The 23,276-nt window shown below is 40.8% G+C and overlaps 1 protein-coding gene across 1 annotated transcript in view; it reads right to left on the reverse strand.

Annotated features, from left to right (window-relative positions):
* LOC139758197 (5'-3' exonuclease PLD3-like) overlaps positions 1-23,276 on the reverse strand; it is a 207,917-nt gene that overhangs the window by 178,389 nt on the left and 6,252 nt on the right. Inside the window, exons 2-3 of the mRNA XM_071679437.1 lie at positions 12,153-12,275; positions 2,055-2,123 (exon numbers count right to left, since the gene is read on the reverse strand). Of these exons, the coding sequence (XP_071535538.1) occupies positions 2,055-2,123; positions 12,153-12,275 (192 nt within the window). The remainder of the gene's footprint in view (positions 1-2,054; positions 2,124-12,152; positions 12,276-23,276) is intronic.

Raw genomic sequence — 23,276 nt, forward strand, 5'->3', positions numbered from 1 at the left:
TGTATACATATATATACACACACAGACATATCAATATATACACATGTACATAATTCATACTGTCTGCCTTTATTCATTCCAATCGCCACCCTGCCACACATGAAATAACAGCCCCCTCCACCCTCATGTGTATGGAGTAGCGCTAGGAAGACAACAAAGGCTACATTCATTCACACTGAGTCTCTAGCTGTCATGTAAAAATGCACCGAAACCATAGCTCCCTTTCCACATCCAGGCCCCACACGACTTCCCATGGTTTACCCCAGACGCTTCACATGCCCTGGTTCAATCCATTGACAGCACGTCGACACCGATATACCACATCGTTCCAATTCACTCTATTCCTTGCACGCCTTTCACCCCCCTGCATTTTCAGGCCCCGATTACTCAAAATCTTTTTCACTCCATCTTTCCACCTCCAATTTGGTTTCCCACTTCTCCTCGTTCCCTCCACCTCTGACACATATATCCTCTTGGTCAATCTTTCCTCACTCATTCTCTCCATATGACCAAACCATTTCAAAACACCCTCTTCTGCTCTCTCAACCACAATCTTTTTATTACCACACATCTCTCTTACCCTATTATTACTTACTTGATCAAACCACCTCACACCACAAACATCTCATTTCCTGCACATCCACCCTCCTGCGCACAACTCTATCAATAGGCCACGCCTCACAACCATACAACATTGTTGGAACCACTACTCCTTCAAACATACCCATTTTTGCTTTCTGAGATAATGTTCTCGACTTCCACACATTCTTCAAGGCTCCCAGAATTTTCGCCCCTCCCCCACCCTATGATTCACTTCCGCTTCCATGGTTCCATCCGCTGCCAAATCCATTCCCAGATATCTAAAACACTTCACAAAGAAAATGGCAACAACTTTGGTGTTACTTTAAATGAAAAACTTGAATTCAAAGCACATTGTTAAGATGGTACTTTCAAGCAAAATAATGAGCTATATGATAAAGAATTTAATAAAATTGTTACATATAGATAAAAAGCAAACGAAATATTGCTGTACTGAAAGCTCAGCAGTTATATAAATGAAAATAATCAAGTTATAAAGAATACTGAAACACTTCAAAGCAAACCTGATGGTCTGAAGCATGTGATCTTCCACAAGAGGCTGAAAGAACTTGAACTCTATAGTCTCAAAAGTTAAAGTGAAAGATATATACCATGATAATAAACACATGAGAGCACAGAGAAGGCATGAAAAATAACTTTTGAAAAGGAAAGCATCCCAGTGGGGACGATCTAGAACTATCCTTTCACGAATAATTCCTGGGAACATACAGAAAACATGAGTCCTGCAAAAGAGTTAGAAAGACTACTTAAAAAAATACCAAGAGAAATAAGATACACACATGGAATAAACAAAGAAACAAATAAAACTAAACTAACTTATGGTTGGAGTCAATCCCTGATTCTCAGATTGACATTTATACAAAAGGAGTGGTGGTGGAAAAAAAACACTTTTGTTCATCAAGCATGACATGCAGTGAGTGCCATGTGCTACACCTACCACTCTAGCAAAATTTCATAAAACGTACTAATAGATGGGTAGAAACCTACTATCATTAATGCCATTCTCAATTCACATGGGGAGTAGCAAGTGTAAACAGCCTCTGAAAATTACTCTCATGCATCTTCAACACATGCTCAGAGTGCTAAAGAGAGAAAGAAACATCCATACTTACATAAGAGCTTCATATTTTTACACTTTGCAAACTGGGATACTAGGATGATTATTCAAATGGACACTAATATCTCCATTATCAACACTGTCACTAAAACCTTAATAATTACTCCATAACTGTAGTGAAATATTTCTTATAAGAGATAAAATAATAAATAACTGCTACCAAATTTCTTCAAACTATCACAGAAATATGTGATACATTCTTTTTGTTCAATAATTTTTTCTCATTATGAATTCTTATGAAGTGTTAATGTACATGAATTATAGCAAGAAAAATCTACTACTCTCTTAAAAGCAGCATCATTCCTAGCAATATCAGATACAGAAATAAAGGTTTTACCTCAAAGATCTTGTTCATGTCACTGGCTAAGCAGGAACAGTTGCTAATCTTTATGCCAACTTCTTTCACCTGAAAACAAGAATACTACATAAAATTTGACTGCAGTGGACAATCATGTTCCTGAATCAGAATCAACACCTGCCTCTGTATTATAACAATGGCGAACAGAACATACAAATGATTCACATAACTGTTATAAAATAAGAGTAATAAAGATGAGCATCATCCTTATTTCTTGTAAAGGTATTCATCCTTTATTACAAGAATCTCATCCATCATCTGGCAAACTAACACACTTAATGCTTACCTTATAAGATACTGTACTAGAAGGAGGTGAAAAATGAAGAGGTGGATGGAAGAGTAGAAATGTAAATGTGAGAAGTAAGGAAGAGGAGTTGTTGAATCAATAGAACGAAGTGAAATGAAGATGGAAAGAGCATTTTGAAAAAGTGATGAATTTGAGAGATGAGGCAGCAGTTGTTACATGTATGGGTATAGAGGATGGAAGGGAAAGGATAAAAGTGTAGCAGCCTATAGCAAGAAGGGATAAAAAAAATGATAATAAAATTTAAGGTAGGAAAGCCACCTGGGGTGGATGGAACTAAGGCTGAAATGTTGAAGCATGGAGGAGAAAGTGTGAAAGGATGCATTTGATATGCAATTTAGCATGGAAGGAAAAGATTGTTCCTGATGATTAGGTGAAAGCTACTATTTTCCCTTTATACAATGGAAAAAGTGCTAAGGATGTATGTAGCAATTATAAGAAAATAAGTCTGTTAAGTATACCAGAAAAAGTTTATGCAAGATTGTGTGCTGAGTGACTGATTGATGGACGTGATTGAATTCACCAAACTTGAGGAGCAAAGGAGGGTTTTAGAAAAGATATGGGATGAGTGGATCAGATTTTTGTGGTGAGAATGACTGTGGATTATCTTGCAAAAGGTAAGACACTGCATGCAGCTTTTATAGATCTGGAGAAAGTGTATGACAGAATCGAGTGGATGCCTTATGGGATGACTTAAGGATGTATGGGGTAGGGGAACAATTACTGGATTGAGTGATTCTTCTATTGCAAGCTTCTATTGCAAAGCAACTGTATGCATAAGAGTGGATGGAGAGGAGAGCAAAAGTTTCAGGATACATATGGGTGACACTACACAAATGTCACCCTCATTCAAAGATATAAATGGATGGAGTGAATGTGGAGATGGCATTTACTGACAAGGATAAGTGGTGGCCCTTTTGCTGTGGCCACCATAAAGATGGGGGTTCCCAGAAGGAAAGGACATCAGAGATATAGACAGACAGGTAAAGCTGGAGTAATAAGAGAGATGAAAGCTAAGCTAGGGAAAGGCAGTGCTATAATCAAGTGTGGTGGCAAGGTTTGGGGCTAGTGACAAGCCTGTTTGCAACTGTATTGCTTACTTAAAGTGAAAAGGAGTTGCAGAAGGCTGCATGTTTTTTTAAGATGTGGGCAAGTGTAGGCAACTGATAGTAAATGCGAGTAAAAGTAATTAAATGGTGTGGGAAAAGGAAACAGAGTAAAAGCATAGATTTTGCAAAGCCTTATAGAGAGAGAGAGAGAGAGAGAGAGAGAGAGAGAGAGAGAGAGAGAGAGAGAGAGAGAGAGAGAGAAAGAGAGAGAGAGAGAGAGAGAGAGAGAGAGAGAGAAGAGAGTGTACTAATCTGTGTTATAGATATTTGGGGAGAAAGACTATAAAAAGTAAAAGAATTTGGGAGCTATCTTAGGTAAGTTTGGTGACAAGGAAGGAGAGGTAAAGGAGAGCATGGAAGGAATGGATCAATAGCAGTGTGGGTGAAGGGAAAGACTGGAACTGTGAGGTATGCATGGGCATGTGTTTATGCACCTGTGAATATGAAGAGTGTATGAAGTAAGGATGAAAAGGAGATTTTCTGGAGAAATTTGAATGACTGTATAAATGGCTTTGAGAATGAGAGAAAAGTAGTCATATTGAGTGGTATTAATGCAAAAGTGGGTTGCAATGAAATTGGTGAGATAGTTGGTAAATGGGGAGTGCCTGGAGCAAATAAGAATGGAAGCTATCGTGTAGATCTATATTTGTGCTGAGAGTTGTATATGCCCTGCAAACACCTTTTTTCAGCACAAGATGATCCACAGATATACATGGAAGAAGAAAGATGGAAGAGAGGAGCAAAAGGCCTTGATTGACTATGTGGCAGTGGATGAGAGATTAAGAAAGGCTGTGCAAGATGCTAGAGTTGTAAGAGGATTCTTCAGGGACTGACAATTTTGCAGTTCTTGTGGGGATGTAGGTCAAGGAAATGAGGAGGTATGCTACAAGGAAGAATGTAGAGGTATAAGTGTTGGCAGGTGAGAAGATGAATCACAAAAACTGCATGAAGGAGTATGAAAGGAAGGTAACTGAAAGCTTAGATAGAAGTGCAGTGAATGTAGGAATGCAATCATGTGTGAATGAGGTGTTCAAGATGTTTAGAAAGATACTATTAAAGATTGTAGAATTAGTAGTTGGATACAATGTCATGAGATACAGGAATAAATGGGCAGTGCATGATGGAGAGAAAAGATAAGAAATGCTGTGGAAGAGAAGTAAAAGGTATGGTAGATTGCTTGATAGGAAAGCATCAGTGAAAGTTCAGCAAAGGAAGAGGAAAGAATATAAAATATGTACGTGGAGTGTTAAGAAGCTGACAGAGGAAAGCAAAGAGAGAGTAGATGAAGATTTTGGAAGAAAGTTAAGTGAAAACTTTGGGATAGAAACTATACTGGAAGGAGGTGAAAAAAGAAAGAACTGAATGTAAGAGTGGAAATGTTATTGTGAAAAGTAAGGAAAGGAAGTTGCTGAATCAAAAGGCGCAAGTGAAAGGAAGACAGAGAGAGTATTTTGAAGAACTGATGAATGTGGGAAAAGGGGAGGCATTAGGTGTTACATGAATGAGTATCATGGATGGAAGGAAGGGGATACAATTGCAAGGGTCTGTAGCAAAAAGGGAGGTAAGAAGGGCAATAATGAGACTGAAGGTAAGAAAGGCACCTGGAGTGGATGGGATTGTGGCTGAAACGTTGAAGTATGGAGGAGAAAGTATGGTAGAGTGGATGCATCTTACATGTAATTTAGCATGGAAGCAGAAGGTTGTGCTAGAGGACTAGGTGAAAGCTATTATTGTTCCTTTATTCAAAGGAAAAGGTGCTAAGTATGTATGTACCAATTATAGGAGAATAAGCCTGTTGAATATACCAGGACAAGTGTAAGCAAGAATGTTGACTGATAGAGTAATACAAGTGACTGGATGCAGAAGAAAAGAAGAGGAAGGAGGTTTCAGGAAAGGTAGGGAATGTGTGGGTCAGATTTTTGCGGTAAAGACGAATGTGAAAAGTGTTTATCGAAATGTAAGTTGTATGCAGCTTTTATGGATCTGGAGAAACTATGTGACAGAGCTGAGTGGAATGCTTTATGTGATGTTTTAAGGATATATGGGGTAGGTAGACAACTGTTGTATGGTGTGAAAGCCTTCTGTAGAGGAGCAAATGCAGTGTAAGAGTGGATGGAGAACAGCAAAAGTTTAGGTATACATGCAGGTGTGAGGCAGGGCTGTGTAATGTCACCATGGCTTTTAAAAATATATGTGGATAGAGTGAAATGAAGCTCAAGAGTAAAGGGGAAGAGTGGTTTGGGAAAGTCTTGGGAGTAAAGCCAGGGGTTGGTAAGAGGACAAGAGCTATGGAAGGAGTAGAAATACTCCTGAAGCAGGAGTTGTGGGAGTATGTGATAGATAGTAAGAATGTAAATTCTAGATTGATATGGGCAAAACTGAAAGTGGACAGAGAGAGATGGATGATTGTTAGTGCCTATGCACCTGGTCATGAGAAGAAAGATCATGAGAGGCAAATGTTCTGAGAGCAGTAGAGTGAGTGTATAAGCAGTTTTGATGCACGAGAGTGGGTTATAGTGATGGGTGATTTAAATGTGAAGGTGAGTAATGTGACAATTGAGGATATAATTGGTGTACATGGGGTGTTCAGTGATGTAAATGGAAATGGTGGAGAGCTTGTGGACTTGTGTGCTGAAAAAAGACTGGTGATTGGGAATATCTGGTTTGAAAAGAGAGATATACATAAGTATATGTATGTGAGTGGGAGACATGGTCAATGGGCATTAATGAACTATGTATTAATTGATAGGCTTGTAAAAGAGAGACTTTTGGATGTTAATGTGCTGAGAGGTGCAACTGGAGGGATGTCTGATCACTATCTTGTGGAGGCGAAGGTGAAGATTTGTATAGGCTTTCAAAAAGAAGAGAGAATGCTGGGGAGAAGAGAGTGGTGAGAGTAAGTGAGCTTGGAAAGGAGACTTGTGTGAGGAGGTATAAGGAGAGACTGAGTGTAGAATGGCAAAAGGTGAGAGCAAATGACGTGAGGGGAGTGAGTGAGGAATGGGATGTATTTAGGGAAGCAGTGATGACTTGCACAAAAGATGCATGTAGTATGAGAAAGGTGGGAGGTGGGCAGATCAGAAAGGGTAGTGAGTGATGGGGTAAAGAAGTAAAATTGTTAGTGAAAGGGAAAAGAGAGGCATCTGGACGATAGTGCATATGACTGGTAGATATATAAAAGAAAGTGGCAAGAGGTCAAGAGAAAGGTGCAAGAGTTAAAAAAGAGGGCAAACGAGAGTTGGTGTGAGAATATGATAAAAGTCTAAGGAGAATACAAAGATGTTTTGGAAGGAGGTAAATAACACATGTAAGATAAGAGAACAAGTGGGAACATCGGTGAGGAGTGCAAGTGGAGAAGTGATAACAGATAGTGATGGAGCAGGAAGGAGATGGAGTGAGTATTTTGAAGGTTTGTAAAATGTGTTTGATGAGAGAGTTGCAGATATAGCATTTTGGACGGGGTGGTGTACAAAGTGAGAGGGTCAGGGAAAATGGTTTGGTGAAGAGTGAAGAGGTAGTGAAAGCTTTGCAAAAGATGAAATCTGGCAAGGAGGCAGGTTTGAATGGTATTCCAGTGGAATTTACTAAAAAAGGGGATGACTGTGTTGTTGATTGGGTGGTAAGGATATTCACTGTATGTATGAATCATGGTGAAGTGCCTGAAGATTGGCAGAATGCATGCATAGTGCCAATGTACAAAGGCAAAGGGGCATCAGTTTGTTGAGTATTCCTGGGAAATTATATGGGAGGGTATTGATTGAGAGGGTGAGGGCATGTACAAAGCATCAGATTGGGGAGGAGCAGTGTAGTTTCCAAAATGGTAGAGGATGTGTGGATCAAGTGTTTGCTTTGAAGAATGTATGTGAGAAATACTTAGAAAAACAAATGGATTTGCAAGTAGCATTTATGGATCTGGAGAAGGCATATGATAAGGTTGATAGAGATGCTTTGGGGAAGGTTTTAAGAGTATATGGTGTGGGAGGTACATCGTTAGAAGCAGTGAAATGTTTTTACCAAGGATGCAAGGCATGTGTACGAGTAGGAAGAGAGGAGAGTGATTGGTTCCCAATGAATGTCAGTTTGCGGCAGGGGTGTGTGATGTCTCCATGGTTGTTTAATTTGTTTATGGATGAGGTGGTTAGGGAAGCAAATGCAGGTGTTTTGGAGAAAGGGGTGAGTATGCAGTCTGTTGTGGATGAGAGGACTTGGGAAGTGAGTCAGTTGTTGTTCGCTGATGATACAGCTCTAGTGGCTGATTCATGTGAGAAACAGCAGAGGTTGGTGACTGAGTTCCAAAAAGTGCATGAAAGGAGAAAGTTGAGAGTAAATGTGACTGAGAATAAGGTTATTAGGTTAAGTTAGGTTGAGGGAAAAGTTAATTGGGATGTAAGTTTGAATGGAGAAAAATTGTAGGAAGCGAAGTGTTTTAGATATCTGGGAGTGGATTTAGCAGAAGTGAGTCACAGGGCAGGGGGGGGTGAAGGTTCTGGGAGCATTGAAGAATGTGTGGAAGGCGAGAATGATATCTTAGAGAGCAAAAATGGGTATGTTTGAAGGAATAGTGGTTCCAACAATGTTATATGGTTGCAAGGCATAGGATATAGATAGGGTTGTGCAGAGGAGGGTGGATGTGTTGAAAATGAGATGTTTGAGGACAATATGTGGTGTGAGGTGGTTTGATCGAGTAAATATTGAAAGGGTACGAGAGATGTGTGGTAATAAAAAGAGTGTGGTTAAAGAGCAGAAGAGGGTGTATTGAAATGGTTTGGTCACATGGAGAGAAAGAGTAAAGAAAGATTGACAAAGAAGATATATGTGTCAGAGGTGGAGGGAACGATGAGAAGTGGGAGACCAAATTGGAGGTGGAAGGATGGAGTGAAAAAGAATTTGAGCAATCGGCCCTGAACATACAGGAGGGTGAAAGGCATGCAAGGAATAGAGTGAATTGGAACGATGTGGATATCAGGGTCGATGTGCTGTCAATGGATTGAATCAGGGCATGTGAAGCATCTGGGGTAAACCATGGAAAGTTCTGTGGGGCCTGGATATGGAAAGGGAGCTATGGCTTCAGTGCATTACACATGACAGCTAGAGACTGAGTGTGAACGAATGTGGCCTTTGTTGTCTTTTCCTAGTGCTAACTCGCGCACAGGAGGAGAGGGGTGCCATTTTATGTTTGGCAGGGTGGCGATGGGAATGGATGAAGGCAGCAAGTATGAATAGGTACATGTGTATATGTGTATATGTCTGTGTATGCATATGTACATATACGTTGAAATGTATAGGTATGTATATGTGTGCATGTGGGTGTTTATGTACATGCATGTGTATGTGGGTGGGTTGGGCCATTCTTTCGTCTATTTCCTTGTGCTACCTCGCTAACGCGGGAGACAGCAACTAAGTATAATAAGATATGCAATATGCTGATATGTATGTGTAGGTACATGTGTGTGTATGGGCATTTATGTACATAAATATGTGTATATGAGTGGTTGGGCCATTCTTCATCTGTTTTGTGGTGCTACCTCACTGACAAGGGAAACACCAATTAAGTATATTTATTTATTTACTTTGCTTTGTCGCTGTCTCCCGCGTTTGCGAGGTAGCGCAAGGAAACATATGAAAGAAATGGCCCAACCCACCCCCATACACATGTATATACACACACGTCCACACACGCAAATATACATACCTATACATCTCAATGTACACATATATATACACACACAGACACATACATATATACCCATGCACACAATTCACACTGTCTGCCTTTATTCATTCCCATCGCCACCCCACCACACATGGAATACCATCCCCCTCCCCCCTCATGTGTGCGGGGTAGCGCTAGGAAAAGACAACAAAGGCCTCATTCGTTCACACTCAGTCTCTAGCTGTCATGCAATAATGCCCAAAACTACAGCTCCCTTTCCACATCCAGGCCCCACACAGCTTTCCATGGTTTACCCCAGACGCTTCACATGCCCTGATTCAATCCACTGACAGCACGTCAACCCCGGTATACCACATCGATCCAATTCACTCTATTCCTTGCCCGCCTTTCACCCTCCTGCATGTTCAGGCCCCGATCACTCAAAATCTTTTTCACTCCATCTTTCCACCTTCAATTTGGTCTCCCACTTCTCCTCATTCCCTCCACCTCCGACAAATATATCCTCTTGGTCAATCTTTCCTCACTCATTCTCTCCATGTGCCCAAACCATTTCAAAACACCCTCTTCTGCTCTCTCAACCACGCTCTTTTTATTTCCACACATCTCTCTTACCCTTACATTACTTACTCGATCGAACCACCTCACACCATACATTGTCCTCAAACATCTCATTTCCAGCACATCCACCCTCCTGCGCACAACTCTATCCATAGCCCACGCCTCGCAACCATACAACATTGTTGGAACCACTATTCCTTCAAACATACCCATTTTTGCTTTCCAAGATAATGTTCTCGACTTCCACACATTCTTCAAGGCTCCCAGGATTTTTGCCCCCTCCCCCACCCTATGATTCACTTCCGCTTCCATGGTTCCATCCGCTGCCAGATCCACTCCCAGATAACTAAAACACTTCACTTCCTACAGTTTTTCTCCATTCAAACTTACCTCCCAATTGACTTGACCCTCAACCCTACTGTACCTAATAACCTTGCTCTTATTCACATTTACTCTTAACTTTCTTCTTTCACACACTTTACCAAACTCAGTCACCAGCTTCTGCAGTTTCTCACATGAATTAGCCACCAGCGCTGTATCATCAGCGAACAACAACTGACTCACTTCCCAAGCTCTCTCATCCACAACAGACTTCATTCTTGCCCCTCTTTCCAAAACTCTTGCATTCACCTCCCTAACAACTCCATCCATAAACAAATTAAACAACCATGGAGACATCACACACCCCTTCCGCAAACCTACATTCACTGAGAACCAATCACTTTCCTCTCTTCCTACACGTACACATGCCTTAGATCCTCGATAAAAACTTTTCACTGCTTCTAACAACTTGCCACCCACACCATATATTCTTAATACCTTCCACAGAGCATCTCTATCAACTCTATCATATCTACCAATTAAGTATAATGAATAAATAAGATAAATAATGTGGATGGAGCGATAAAAGAGATGAAGCAAGTCTAGAGAAAAGGGATGCAGAGATGGCGTTCAGTGGTGAGATACGGTGGCTAGTGGCAAGCCCGTTTGTGGATGATATTGTGTTGTTTGCTGAAAGTGAAGAGGAGTTGCAGAAAGTTGTGTAATTTATGATGTGTGTTAGTAATGGCAACTGAAGGTAAATGCAAATAAAAGTTAAGTAATAGTGTTTGAAAGGAAACAGAATGAAAGTATAGATTTTGTAAAATCATACAGAATAAAAGAAGAGAGTGTACAAAATTGAGCTTTGAATATAGGGGAGAAAAATGAAAAAAATAAAAGAATTCAAATATCTAGAAGCCGTCTTAGGTAATTTTGCTGATAAGGAATGAGAGATAAGAGAGAGAGAAGTAAAGGTAGAAGTCATTGGGTCCCTTAATACAATAATGAGGGATAGCATAGTATCCCCAACCCTGACTTATGCAACTGAAACATGGACATGAGATGAGTCACAGAGGCCAACAATTCAGGCTGTGGAAATGAGCTATTTGAGAAGAGTATGTGGTGTGACTAGATGGAATGAAGAAAGAAATGAAAGGGTGTATGAGAGATGTGGTATAACAGGGAATGCAAAGGTAATGAATAGTTGAGTAGTAGAATGGGTGAAACAAAATACTTAGAGGTGGTTTGGGCATGTGGAAAGAATGCAAGACTGGGATTTCACAAGGAGAGTGTATGATAGTACAATCAAAGGGGTTAGTGTGATAGAAAGACTGCTTGAGACATGAGCAAATGGGGGAGGAATACTGGAGGGAGAGAAATGGTAGAAGAAATCGTGGAATAGTAGATGCGAGGGAGGCATGTAAGGACAGGATTAAGTGGAGACCCCTTGATAGGAGTTCCTGGAGGGAAGGAGCATCAGAGATATAAATAGTGATAGATATAGTTAGACAGATAAGGCAGAAAGTAGAACAGAGTAGAGGAGTCACTGAATCCCTTTACAGAATAAGGAAGAGTAGAGGTGTAAGTATGGAAGTGAAGAATGGATTAAGGGAGAGCATTATCCTCATGACCCTGACCTATGCAGCTGAAATGTGGACTTGATATAAGTGAAAATGAGATATTTGAGAGAAGCATGAGATATGACTAGATGGCATGAGGAAAGAAATTAATTTGGGGTGCATGAAAGATATGGTATGGCAAGGAATGCAAAGGGAATGAATTGTGGAGTGGCAAAGTGGGTGAAACCTAATACTTTCAGTTTGGGCATGAGAAAAGAATGCAAAATGGGGAGTATACAAGAAGAATGTATGATAGTACAATTAAAGGGTTGGTGTTAGAGGAAGACCACAAGGAGAAATAGAGTGGAGGAGTACTGGAATAAGAGAAATGGTTGAAGAATGAATGGAATGGTGTATGCGAGGGAGGCATGTAAGGACAGGGATAAGTCGAGACCATTTTGCTGTGGTCATCCCATTGATGGGAGTTTCCTGAGGGAGTAGGCATCATATTTATCTGCATAACAGATATAAATAGAGAGATAGTATGCTTACCTGAGTAAGAGATCGCCAGTCCATATTTGCACTCCCAAGATATATGTGCTGGCTGTCAACAATCCACATCTTAGTATGTAGTACACCTCCACCCATCAGATGACTAAAATTCAAACTTCGAACCTATAAATAGCATATTTAGTTAGATTTGCATCAGATTGGGGAAGAGCAGTGTGGTTTCAGAAGTGGTAGAGGATGTGTGGATCAGGTGTTTGCTTTGAAGAATGTATGTGAGAAATACTTAGAAAGGCAAATGGATTTGTATATAGCATTTATGGATCTGGAGAAAGCATATGATAGAGTTGATAGAGATGCTCTGTGGAAGGTATTACGAATATATGGTGTGGGAGGCAAGTTGTTAGAAGCAGTGAAAAGTTTTATCGAGGATGTAAGGCATGTGTATATGTAGGAAGAGAGGAAAGTGATTGGTTCTCAGTGAATGTTGGTTTGTGGCAGGGGTGTGTGATGTCACCATGGGTTTAATTTGTTTATGGATGGGGTTGTTAGGGAGGTGAATGCAAGAGTTTTGGAAAGAGGGGCAATTATGCAGTCTGTTGTGGATGAGAGAGCTTGGGAAGTGAGTCAGTTGTTGTTCGCTGATGATACAGCGCTGGTGGTTGATTTGGGTGAGAAACTGCAGAAGCTGGTGACTGAGTTTGGTAAAGTGTGTGAAAGAAGAAACCTGAGAGTAAATGTGAACAAGAGCAAGGTTATTAGGTACAGTATGGTTGAGGCACAAGTCAACTGGGAGGTATGTTTGAATGGAGAAAAACTGGAGGAAGTGAAGTGTTTTAGATTTCAGGGAGTGGATTAAGCAGCGGATGGAACCATGGAAGCGGATGTGAATCATAGGGTGGGGGAGGGGGGTGAAAGTTCTGGGAGCGTTGAAGAATGTGTGGAAGTCAGAGAACATTATCTCGGAGAGCAAAAGTGGGTATGTTTGAAGGAATAACGGTTCCAACAATGTTATATGGATGCGAGGCGTGGGCTATAGATAGAGTTGTGCTGACGAGGGTGGATGTGCTGGAAATGAGATGTTAGAGGACAATATGTGGTGTGAGGTGGTTTGATCAAGTAAGTAATACTAGGGTAAGAGAGATTTGTGGTAATAAAAAGAGTGTGGTTGAGAGAGCACATGAGGGTGTTTTGAAATGCTTTGGTCACATGGAGAGAATGAAAGAGGAAAGATTGACCAAGAGGATATATGTGTCAGAGGTGGAGGGAACAAAGAGAAGTTGGAGACCAAATTGGAGGTGGAAAGATGGAGTGAAAAAGATTTTGAGTGATCGGGGCCTGAACATGCAGGAGGGTGAAAGGCATGCAAGGAAGAAGAGTGAATTGGAACAATGTGGTATACTTGGGTCAATGTGCTGTCAATGGATTGAACCAGGGCATGTGAAGCATCTGGGGTAAACCATGGAAAGTTGTGTGGGTCCTGGATGTGGAAAGGGAGCTGTAGTTTCAGTGCATTATACATGACAGCTAGAGACTGAGTGTGAATGAATGTGGTCTTTGCTGTCTTTTCCTAGCGCTACCTCGTGCACATGCGGGGGGAGGGGGTTGTTATTTCATGTGTGGCGGGGTGGCGACTGGAATGAATAAAGGCAGACAGTATGAATTATGTACATGTGTATATATGTATATGTCTGTGTGTGTATATATATGTATACGCTGAGATGTATAGGTATGTATATGTGCGTGTGTGGACGTGTATGTATATACATGTGTATGTGGGTGGGTTGGGCCATTCTTTCATCTGTTTCCTTGAACTACCTTGCTAATTGCTAATGCGGGAGACAGTGACAAAGTAAAACAGACAATAAATATAGTTACATTTGCACTCCTAAAATATATATGCATCAATAATCTACATCTACCCCATCTCTTCCAAAACTGCTCCAAGATCTTGCCCTTTCTTTATCCATTTATGCAGCATTCATAGTCACAAATCCACCCTCCCCTATCCTGAACACCATCTGTCTTCCTGCTCCCTTGATCTGCAGATTCTCTCTGAAAGCAACTGGTCAAAGCATGCATTTACTCTGCACTATCAAATCTGTAACTGTAATCACTGTGTTTAGAACAAAAACATCCACTGCTCACCTCATGGTTCTAGATTCTCCTAACACTGAAAAAAGTCTGGCTCAGAATGTCTTTATCACCTACAACTACGCTTTCACATTTTCTGTATTTCACCTCTTATTCCTCACCCTAAGTGCAGCTCTGCGAGTACATGAACTCTTGCCACAAATACTTTGCTCTCTTCATATCCATGTGCTGATATCACCTATGCAAGGAATTTCAATGCACATCTCAGTAACTGATTAGGTTGTACTTGGGATGATCGCAGCAGAGAGGAAGCCTTGTTTCTTTCCTTCCTTAACAATTTGGAACACATATACACCACATACAAGTTCCTTATTGTCATGCCCACTCCCTCTATACGCTTGACCTATTTTTCACCAGTGACCCCTCCTATTATACATACACTGTTTCTGTCACCTCAGGATTCTCTGACCTCAATCTTTCTCTGTCACTTCCAACTTGGCATGATTTGCTCCATTTCCCTTTTCAAACCATGAGGAACTTCAGCAGTCACCCATGTGCAGCTTTTACACTAACTTTCCTCTAGAGCAGCACTGTCCCAGATGACTTTAGCTGTGCTACTGCGTAGCAGAGATTAACCTGGCTGAAGTGAAGTTCTTTTTCCTTCTACTAAATCTCTATACCCCAATCCACTGTTTGATTGCTCCTGCTACATGAGATGTACTATATACCAGTTTGCAAGGTACTAAATGATCATGATGAAAATTATGCTCATCAATCTCACAAAGGTTTACTAATCTCCTATAATAATATTGAAAGTCAACATCTCAATATTCAAAAGATATAAATGCTAGGCCAGATGACCATAATCAATAATGGGTTAGTGTTATACACATCAGAGGCTTCATATAATAACTTAATATCTTGGTTGGTCACCTTGTTTTCTTTTTCTGTCGTACACCTTAGCCTTTTAGCATCTCCACAAAGATTAATCATCCGTTTACTTCTATAAAAGCTTTGGGCAATCTCTCTTCACTCACTTTCACAATTTAGTTAAAACCATCTAAAGGTAAATATCCAGATCTTTTTCTCCTACTCCTCTCAGCATACTTCACCCTCTCCTTGCCTGGCTTGCATATCTATCACAATAATTAGTGATAAAAATCATTATATCTTAAGACAGGAGAGGAGAGACTGAGTACAGAATGGAAAAAGGTGAGAACAAAGGAGGTAAGGGGAGTGGGGGAGGAATGGGATGTATTTAGGGAAGCAGTGATGGCTTGCGCAAAAGATGCTTGTGGCATGAGAAGCGTGGGAGGTGGGTTGATTAGAAAAGGTAATGAGTGGTGGGATGAAGAAGTAAGATTATTAGCGAAAGAGAAGAGAGAGGCATTTGAACGATTTTTGCAGGGAAAAAATGCAAATGAGTGGGAGAGGTATAAAAGAAAGAGACAGGAGGTCAAGAGAAAGGTGCAAGAGGTGAAAAAGAGGGCAAATGAGAGTTGGGGTGAGAGAGTATCATTAAATTTTCGGGAGGATAAAAAGTTGTTTTGGAAGGAGGTAAATAAAGTGCGTAAGACAAGGAGCAAATGGGAACTTCAGTGAAGGGGGCTAATGGGGAGGTGATAACAAGTAGTGGTGATGTGAGAAGGAGATGGAGTGAGTATTTTGAAGGTTTGTTGGATGTGTTTGATGATAGAGTGGCAGATATAGGGTATTTTGGTGGAGGTGGTGTGCAAAGTGAGAGGGTTAAGGAAAATGATTTGGTAAATAGAGAAGAGGTAGTAAAAGCTTTACGGAAGATGAAAGCCGGCAAAGCAGCAGGTTTGGATGGTATTGCAGTGGAATTTAATAAAAATGGGGGTGACTGTATTGTTGACTGCTTGGTAAGGTTATTTAATGTATGTATGATTCATGGTGAGGTGCTTTAGGATTGGCGGAATGCTTGCATAGTGCCATTGTACAAAGGCAAAGGGGATAAGAGTGAGTGTTCAAATTACAGAGATATAAGTTTGTTGAGTATTCCTGGTAAATTATATGGGAGGGTATTGATCGAGAGGGTGAAGGCATGTACAGAGCTTCAGACTGGGGAAGAGCAGTGTGGTTTCAGAAGTGGTAGAGGATGTGTGGATCAGGTGTTTGCTTTGAAGAATGTATGTGAGAAATACTTAGAAAAACAAATGGATTTGTATGTAGCATTTATGGATCTGGAGAAGGCATATGATAGAATTGATAGAGATGCTCTGTGGAAGGTTTTAAGAATATATGGTGTGGGAGGCAAGTTGTTAGAAGCAGTGAAAAGTTTTTATCAAGGATGTAAGGCATGTGTATGTGTAGGAAGAGAGGAAAGTGATTGGTTCTCAGTGAATGTAGGTTTGCGGCAGGGGTGTGTGATGTCTCCATGGTTGTTTAATTTGTTTATGGATGGGGTTGTTAGGGAGGTGAATGCAAGAGTTTTGGAAAGAGGGGCAAGTATGCAGTCTGTTGTGGATGAGAGAGCTTGGGAAGTGAGTCAGTTGTTGTTCACTGATGATACAGCGCTGGTGGCTGATTCATGTAAGAAACTGCAGAAGCTGGTGACTGAGTTTGGTAAAGTGTGTGAAAGAAGAAAGTTAAGAATAAATGTGAATAAGAGCAAGGTTATTAGGTACAGTAGGGTTGAGGGTCAAGTCAATTGGGAGGTAAGTTTGAATGGAGAAAAACTGGAGGAAGTAAAGTGCTTTAGGTATCTGGGAGTGGATCTGGCAGCGGATGGAACCATGGAAGCGGAAGTGAATCATAGGGTGGGGGAGGGGGCAAAAATTCTGGGAGCCTTGAAGAATGTGTGGAAGTCGAGAACATTATCTCGGAAAGCAAAAATGGGTATGTTTGAAGGAATAGGGGTTCCAACAATGTTATATGGTTGCGAGGCGTGGGCTATGGATAGAGTTGTGCACAGGAGGGTGGATGTGCTGGAAATGAGATGTTTGAGGACAATATGTGGTGTGAGGTGGTTTGATCGAGTAAGTAATGTAAGGGTGAGAGAGATGTGTGGAAATAAAAAGAGTGTGGTTGAGAGAGCAGAAGAGGGTGTTTTGAAATGGTTTGGTCACATGGAGTGAATGAGTGGGGAAAGATTGACCAAGAGGAAATATGTGTCAGAGGTGGAGGGAACAAGAAGTGGGAGACCAAATTGGAGGTGGAAAGATGGAGTGAAAAAGATTTTGAGTGATCAGGGCCTGAACATGCAGGAGGGTGAAAGGCGTGCAAGGAATAGAGTGAATTGGAACGATGTGGTATACCGGGGTCGACGTGCTGTCAATAGATTGAACCAGGGCATGTGAAGCGTCTGGGGTAAACCATGGAAAGTGTGTGGGGCCTGGATGTGGAAAGGGAGCTGTGGTTTCGGTGCATTATTACATGACAGCTAGAGACTGAGTGTGAACAAATGGGGCCTTTGTTGTCTTTCCTAGCGCTACCTCACACACATGAGGGGGGAGGGGGTTGTTATTCCATGTGTGGCGAGGTGGCAATGGGAACAAATAAAGGCAGACAGTATGAATTATGTACATGTGTATATATGTATATGTCTGTGTGTGTATATATAGGTGTACAGTGAGATGTATAGGTATGTATATTTGCGTGTGTGGATGTGTATGTATATACATGTGTATGTGGGCGGGTTGGGCCATTCTTTCGTCTGTTTCCTTGCGCTACCTCGCTAACGCGGGAGACAGCAACAAAGCAAAATAATAAAATCTTAAGACAACAGTAAACATATTACCAATAAATATAAATTAGACAGATAGGAGTACACTAATCAAGGATATACAGGCAGAAGGAATGACTATATGCACCTTGTCCTAATGTGTCAAGTTTGGACCGTTCAAGTATAAATACCAGGGACACAACAGCTTGGCCATTGGTTCACCTTAAAGTGGAGTGATGGCCTACCTCTTTATGGAAACCCTGGAAGAGGACCACTACACGCACCTGCTCAATAGAGGAAGGACCTGGTTGCATTATGCTGATGACATGGTCACTGTTAGATCAAGGAGAACAGATCTTCAGAAGATATTAATACTGCAAAATGTGGTACATCATAAGATCTTTTTCCTTTGAGCTCTAAGGTTTTGCTGCCTGGAATACCTTGAAGACAAGGTGGCACACTTAACTGAGGTATTTATGAAGCTGGACTATCCAGGACTTAATAATAAAACTCAGGACCAAGGCAAAGGAAATTAATGACAAAAAAACATCAATTAACAAAGATATATGGTGGTACTGAACTTCAGGAAACACCTACAAAGATACCTACAACATTACAGACTAAGATGAACAACCTGAAGATAAGGTAAGGTAGATATGAGAACAAGATAGTCTATAAGATTCCTTGAAATGTCTAAAGCAGGTTGTATTTTGGAGAAACTGTATGTGGGATTGTAATGAAAACCAATGAACACCGGGCTGATGTTCCTAACCACAAACTTATAAATTTGTTATTCATCTGCACAGACAAAAAAGGCCATTTGCCCCAGTAATGCAAGGCAAGAATCATACATTAAGGCATGGATAGAAAAATAAAAAGGCCAGGAAAACTTTGGGATAATACACATCATCTGAAACCCAACATGAACATAAGTCAAGCAGCATATTGTCGGCCAGAGCAGTAGCATAAATGCCAGTGCATGTTTAGAAGGGGAGTTGCTGAAAAAAAAGGAAATTGAAAGGAATTTGGAGAGAATATTCTGAAGAACAGATGAATGGGGAAGAAGGTGAGGCAGCAGTAGTTAGATGCATGGGTATGGAGGATTGAGGGTTAAGGATACAACTGCAGGGGCCTTCAGCAAAAAGGCTATGCAAAAAGGGCAATTATGATGGTGAAGGTAGGAAAGGCACTTAGAATGGATGGAATTAAAGGTGAAATGATGAAGTATGGAGGAAAAAATGTTGCATGTAATTCAGCATGGAAGCAGAAGGTTATGCCTAAGGATTAGGTGAAAGCTATTATTGTTCCTTTATTCAAAGAAAAAGAAGCTGAGGATGTGTGTAGCAGTTAAAGGGGAAAAAGTCTGGTAAGTACATAAGGACAAGTTTACACATGAATGTAGACTGAAAGAATGATAGAAGTGACTGAATGCAGAATAAGTGAGGAGCAAGGGGGTCTTAGCAATGGTAGGGGATGTGAGGATCAGATTTTTGCAGAGAGTGAACATGGAAAGCCTCTACTTAAGCTGTGTGCAGCTTTTATGAATCTGGAAAAAGCATATGACAGAGGTAAGTGGAATGGTTTATGGGATGTGTTAAGAATATATGGGTAGGGCAAAAAACAGATGAATGGTGTGAAAGAGTGGATACAGAGTTAAGAAAAAGTTTCAGTATAAATGCGCCTGTAAAGCAGGGCTGTGTGAATTCACAAAGGCTCTTAAACATATAAATGGATGGCATCATGAGAGATGAAAGCAAACCTAGGAAAAAAGAGGTAAAGAGATGGAGAGTGGTGGTGAGGTATGGAGGCTAGTGACAGGCCTGTTTGTGGGTGATACTGTGTTGATTGTTGAGAGTGAAGAGGAACTGCAAAAGACTGCAAGTGCATTTCATGATACTTGTCGGCATAAGCGATTGAAAGTAAATGTGAATCAGAGTAAAGTAATGGTGCTTCAAAGGAAACAAAGTGAATGTAAAGATTTTGAAAAAGCCCTACAGAGTAAGAAAAGAAAATGTACTAAACAGTGTTATAGAAATTGAGGGAGAAAGACTGGAAGATGAGACAGAATTTAAGTATTTGGGACCTATCTTGGGTAAGTTTCGTGATGTGGAAAGAGAGATAAGAGAGATAAGCAGCACAGGGTAAAAGAGTCAATGGGTCCCTTCACAGACCAGTGAAGGGTAAAGGTGTTAGTATGGTAGTGAAGACTGGATTAAGGGAGAGCACAGCCCTCCCAAACCTGACCTATTCAGAAGAAAGATGGACATGGGGTGAGTCAGAGGTCAAAAATCTAGGCTGTGTTAATACGATATTTGAGAGGATCACATGGTACACAACAAAGAAAAAGATAAGGAGGTGAATGAGAGATCTGGCATGATATGGAATATAAAGGGAATGAATTGTGGAATGGTAAAGTGGGTTGGAAAGAAAGCAAGATTAAATGGGTTGATGTGAGAGGAAGACCACCTGTGGATTGACGAAATAAAGTGATAGAGTACAGGATGGAGAGAAATGGGGAAAGAATGCATGAAATGGTGTATGCGAGGGGGTTTTGAAAGGACAGAGATAAGTGGAGACTCTTCTGCTGGGGCCATCCTTTTATGGGAGTTTCCAGAGGGAACAAGAATCAGAGAGATAGACAGATATATAGCTTGGAGAGTTATGGAAGAGAGGACAGTTCCATCAGACCAATCAATGGGCCCGACATACCTCCACCCCCCCTATTGAGTCTCAAGATTTGTATGAATAGCTTGTAGCCTCAGTGTGTCATTTGTTCTTCTGATGAAGACTGTTCAGCAGAAACACATGTAAAGAATACAATCCCCAACTCCTGCTTGTTTTTCCTTCTATTGTAGCACCTAACAACCAATATTTGGCACTGATTCTGTAGTAAAAGATCATGTTTAAGAATCAAACAGAATTCTTCAGTCATATATATGTTGCAGTTAAAACCTGAAATCAGTCAGAACTAGTTTTAAGTAGTCAGAACGTATTGCACCTGAGGATGTTGGAGAAAACACAAAATGTCAAGATAACAAAGGCAAGGTTACGTTAGGACTTTCAAACAAAGCAGTTGTTGAAACTAGTTTTGACAGAAATGTTTAGGTAAAACTGGATATGAAGCAGTTGTTGAAACTAGTATTAACAGAAATGTTTAGGTAAAACTGGGTATAAAAACACTCCAGTTCTGCATTTTGTGTTTTACCCTCCCTCCTTTGGTTCAACGGGTTCTAACTAGTTGAAACTAGTTCTGACTGATTTCAGGTTTTAACTGCAACATGTACAGATGCTCTCCGTTTTACAAACTATACAACTTACAACTATCCATACATACGACCAGAAAAATATATAGATTGAAAAATATATGAAAATAAAAACTTTCTAAAAGGGGAAACAGAAGAAGGAGTCAAGCGGGGAGTGCTCATCCTCCTCGAAGGCTCAGATTAGGGTGTCTAAATGTATGCGTATGTAACCAAGATGAGAAAAAAGGAGAGATACATAGTATGTTTGAGGAAAGGAACCTGGACGTTTTGGCTCTGAATGAAATGAAGCTCAAGGGTAAAGGGGAAGAGTGGTTTGGGAATGTTTTGGGAGTAAAGTCAGGGGTTAGTGAGAGGACAAGAGCAAGGGAAGGAGTAGCACTACTCCTGGAACAGGAGTGGTGGGAGTATGTGATGGAGTGTAAAAAAGTACACTCTCCATTGATATGGGTAAAACTGAAAGTGGATGGAGAGAGATGGGTGATTATTGGTGCCTATGCACCTGGGCATGAGAAGAAAGATCATGAGAGGCAAGTGTTTTCGGAGCAGCTGAGTGAGCGTGTTAATAGTTTTGATGCACGAGACCAGGTTACAGTGATGGGTGATTTGAATGCAAAGGTGAGTAATGTGGCAGTTGAGGGAATAATCGGTGTACATGGGGTGTTCAGTGTTGTAAATGGAAATGGTGAAGAGCTTGTAGATTTGTGTGCTGAAAAAGGACTGGTGATTGGGAATACCTGGTTTAAAAAGAGAGATATACATAAGTATATGTATGTAAGTAGGAGAGATGGCCAGAGAGCATTACTGGATTACGTGTTAATTGATAGGCACATGAAAGAGAGACTTTTGGATGTTAATGTGCTGAGAGGTGCAACTGGAGGGATGCCTGATCATTATCTTGTGGAGGCGAAGATGAAGATTTTTTGAAGCTTTCAGAAAAGAAGAGAGAATGTTGGGGTGAAGAGAGTGGTGAGAGTAAGTAAGCTTGGGAAGGAGACTTGTGTGAGGAAGTACCAGGAGAGACTGAGAGCAGAATTGAAAAAGGTGAGAACAAGGACATTAGGGGAGTGGGGGAGGAATGGGATGTATTTAGGGAAGCAGTGATGGCTTGCACAAAAGATGCTTGTGGCACAAGAAACGTGGGAGGTGGGTTGATTAGAAAGGGTAATGAGTGGTGGGATGAATAAGAAAGATTATTAGTGAAAGAAAAGAGAGAGGCATTTGGACAATTTTTGCAGGGAAATAATGGGAGATGTATAAAAGAAAGAGGCAGGAGGTCAAGAGAAAGGTGCAGGAGGTGAAAAAGAGGGCAAATGAGAGTTGGGGTGAGAGAGTATCATTAAATCTTAGGAAGAATAAAAAGATGTTTTGGAAGGAGGTAAATAAAGTGCGTAAGACAAGAGAATAAATGGGAACTTCGGTGAAGGGGGTTAATGGGGAGGTAATAACAAGTAGTGGTGATGTGAGGAGATGGAGTGAGTATTTTGAAGGTTTGTTGAATGTGTTAGGTAAAAGAGTGGCAAATATAGGGTGTTTTGGTCGAGGTGGTGTGCGAGGTGACAGGGTTAGGGAGAATGATTTGGTAAACAGAGAAGAGGTAGTAAAAGCTTTGTGGAAGATGAAAGCCGGCAAGGCAGCGGGTTTGGATGGTATTGCAGTGGAATCTATCAAAAAAGGGGGTGACTGTGTTGTTGACTGGTTTGTAAGGATATCTAATGCATGTATGACTCATGGTGAGGTACCTGAGGATTGGCGGAATGCATGCACAGTGCCATTGTACATAGGCAAACGGGATAAAAGTGAGTGCTCAAATTACAGAGGTATAAGTTTGTTGAGTATTCCTGTGAAATTATATGGGAGGGTATTGACTGAGAGGGTGAAAGCATGTACAGAGCATCAGATTGGGGAAGAGCAGTGTGGTTTCAGAAGTGGTAAAGGATGTGTGGATCAGGTGTTTGTTTGAAGAATGTACGTGAGAAATACTTAGAAAAGCAAATGGATTTGTATGTAGCATTTATGGATCTGGAAGAGGCATATGATAGAGTTGATAGTGATACTCCATGGAAGGTATTAAGAATATATGGTGTGGGAGGCAAGATGCTGGAAGCAGTGAGAAATTCTTATCGAGGA

This window comes from Panulirus ornatus, chromosome 29, assembly GCF_036320965.1.
Source record: "Panulirus ornatus isolate Po-2019 chromosome 29, ASM3632096v1, whole genome shotgun sequence".
Classification (NCBI taxonomy): Eukaryota; Metazoa; Arthropoda; class Malacostraca; order Decapoda; family Palinuridae; genus Panulirus; species Panulirus ornatus.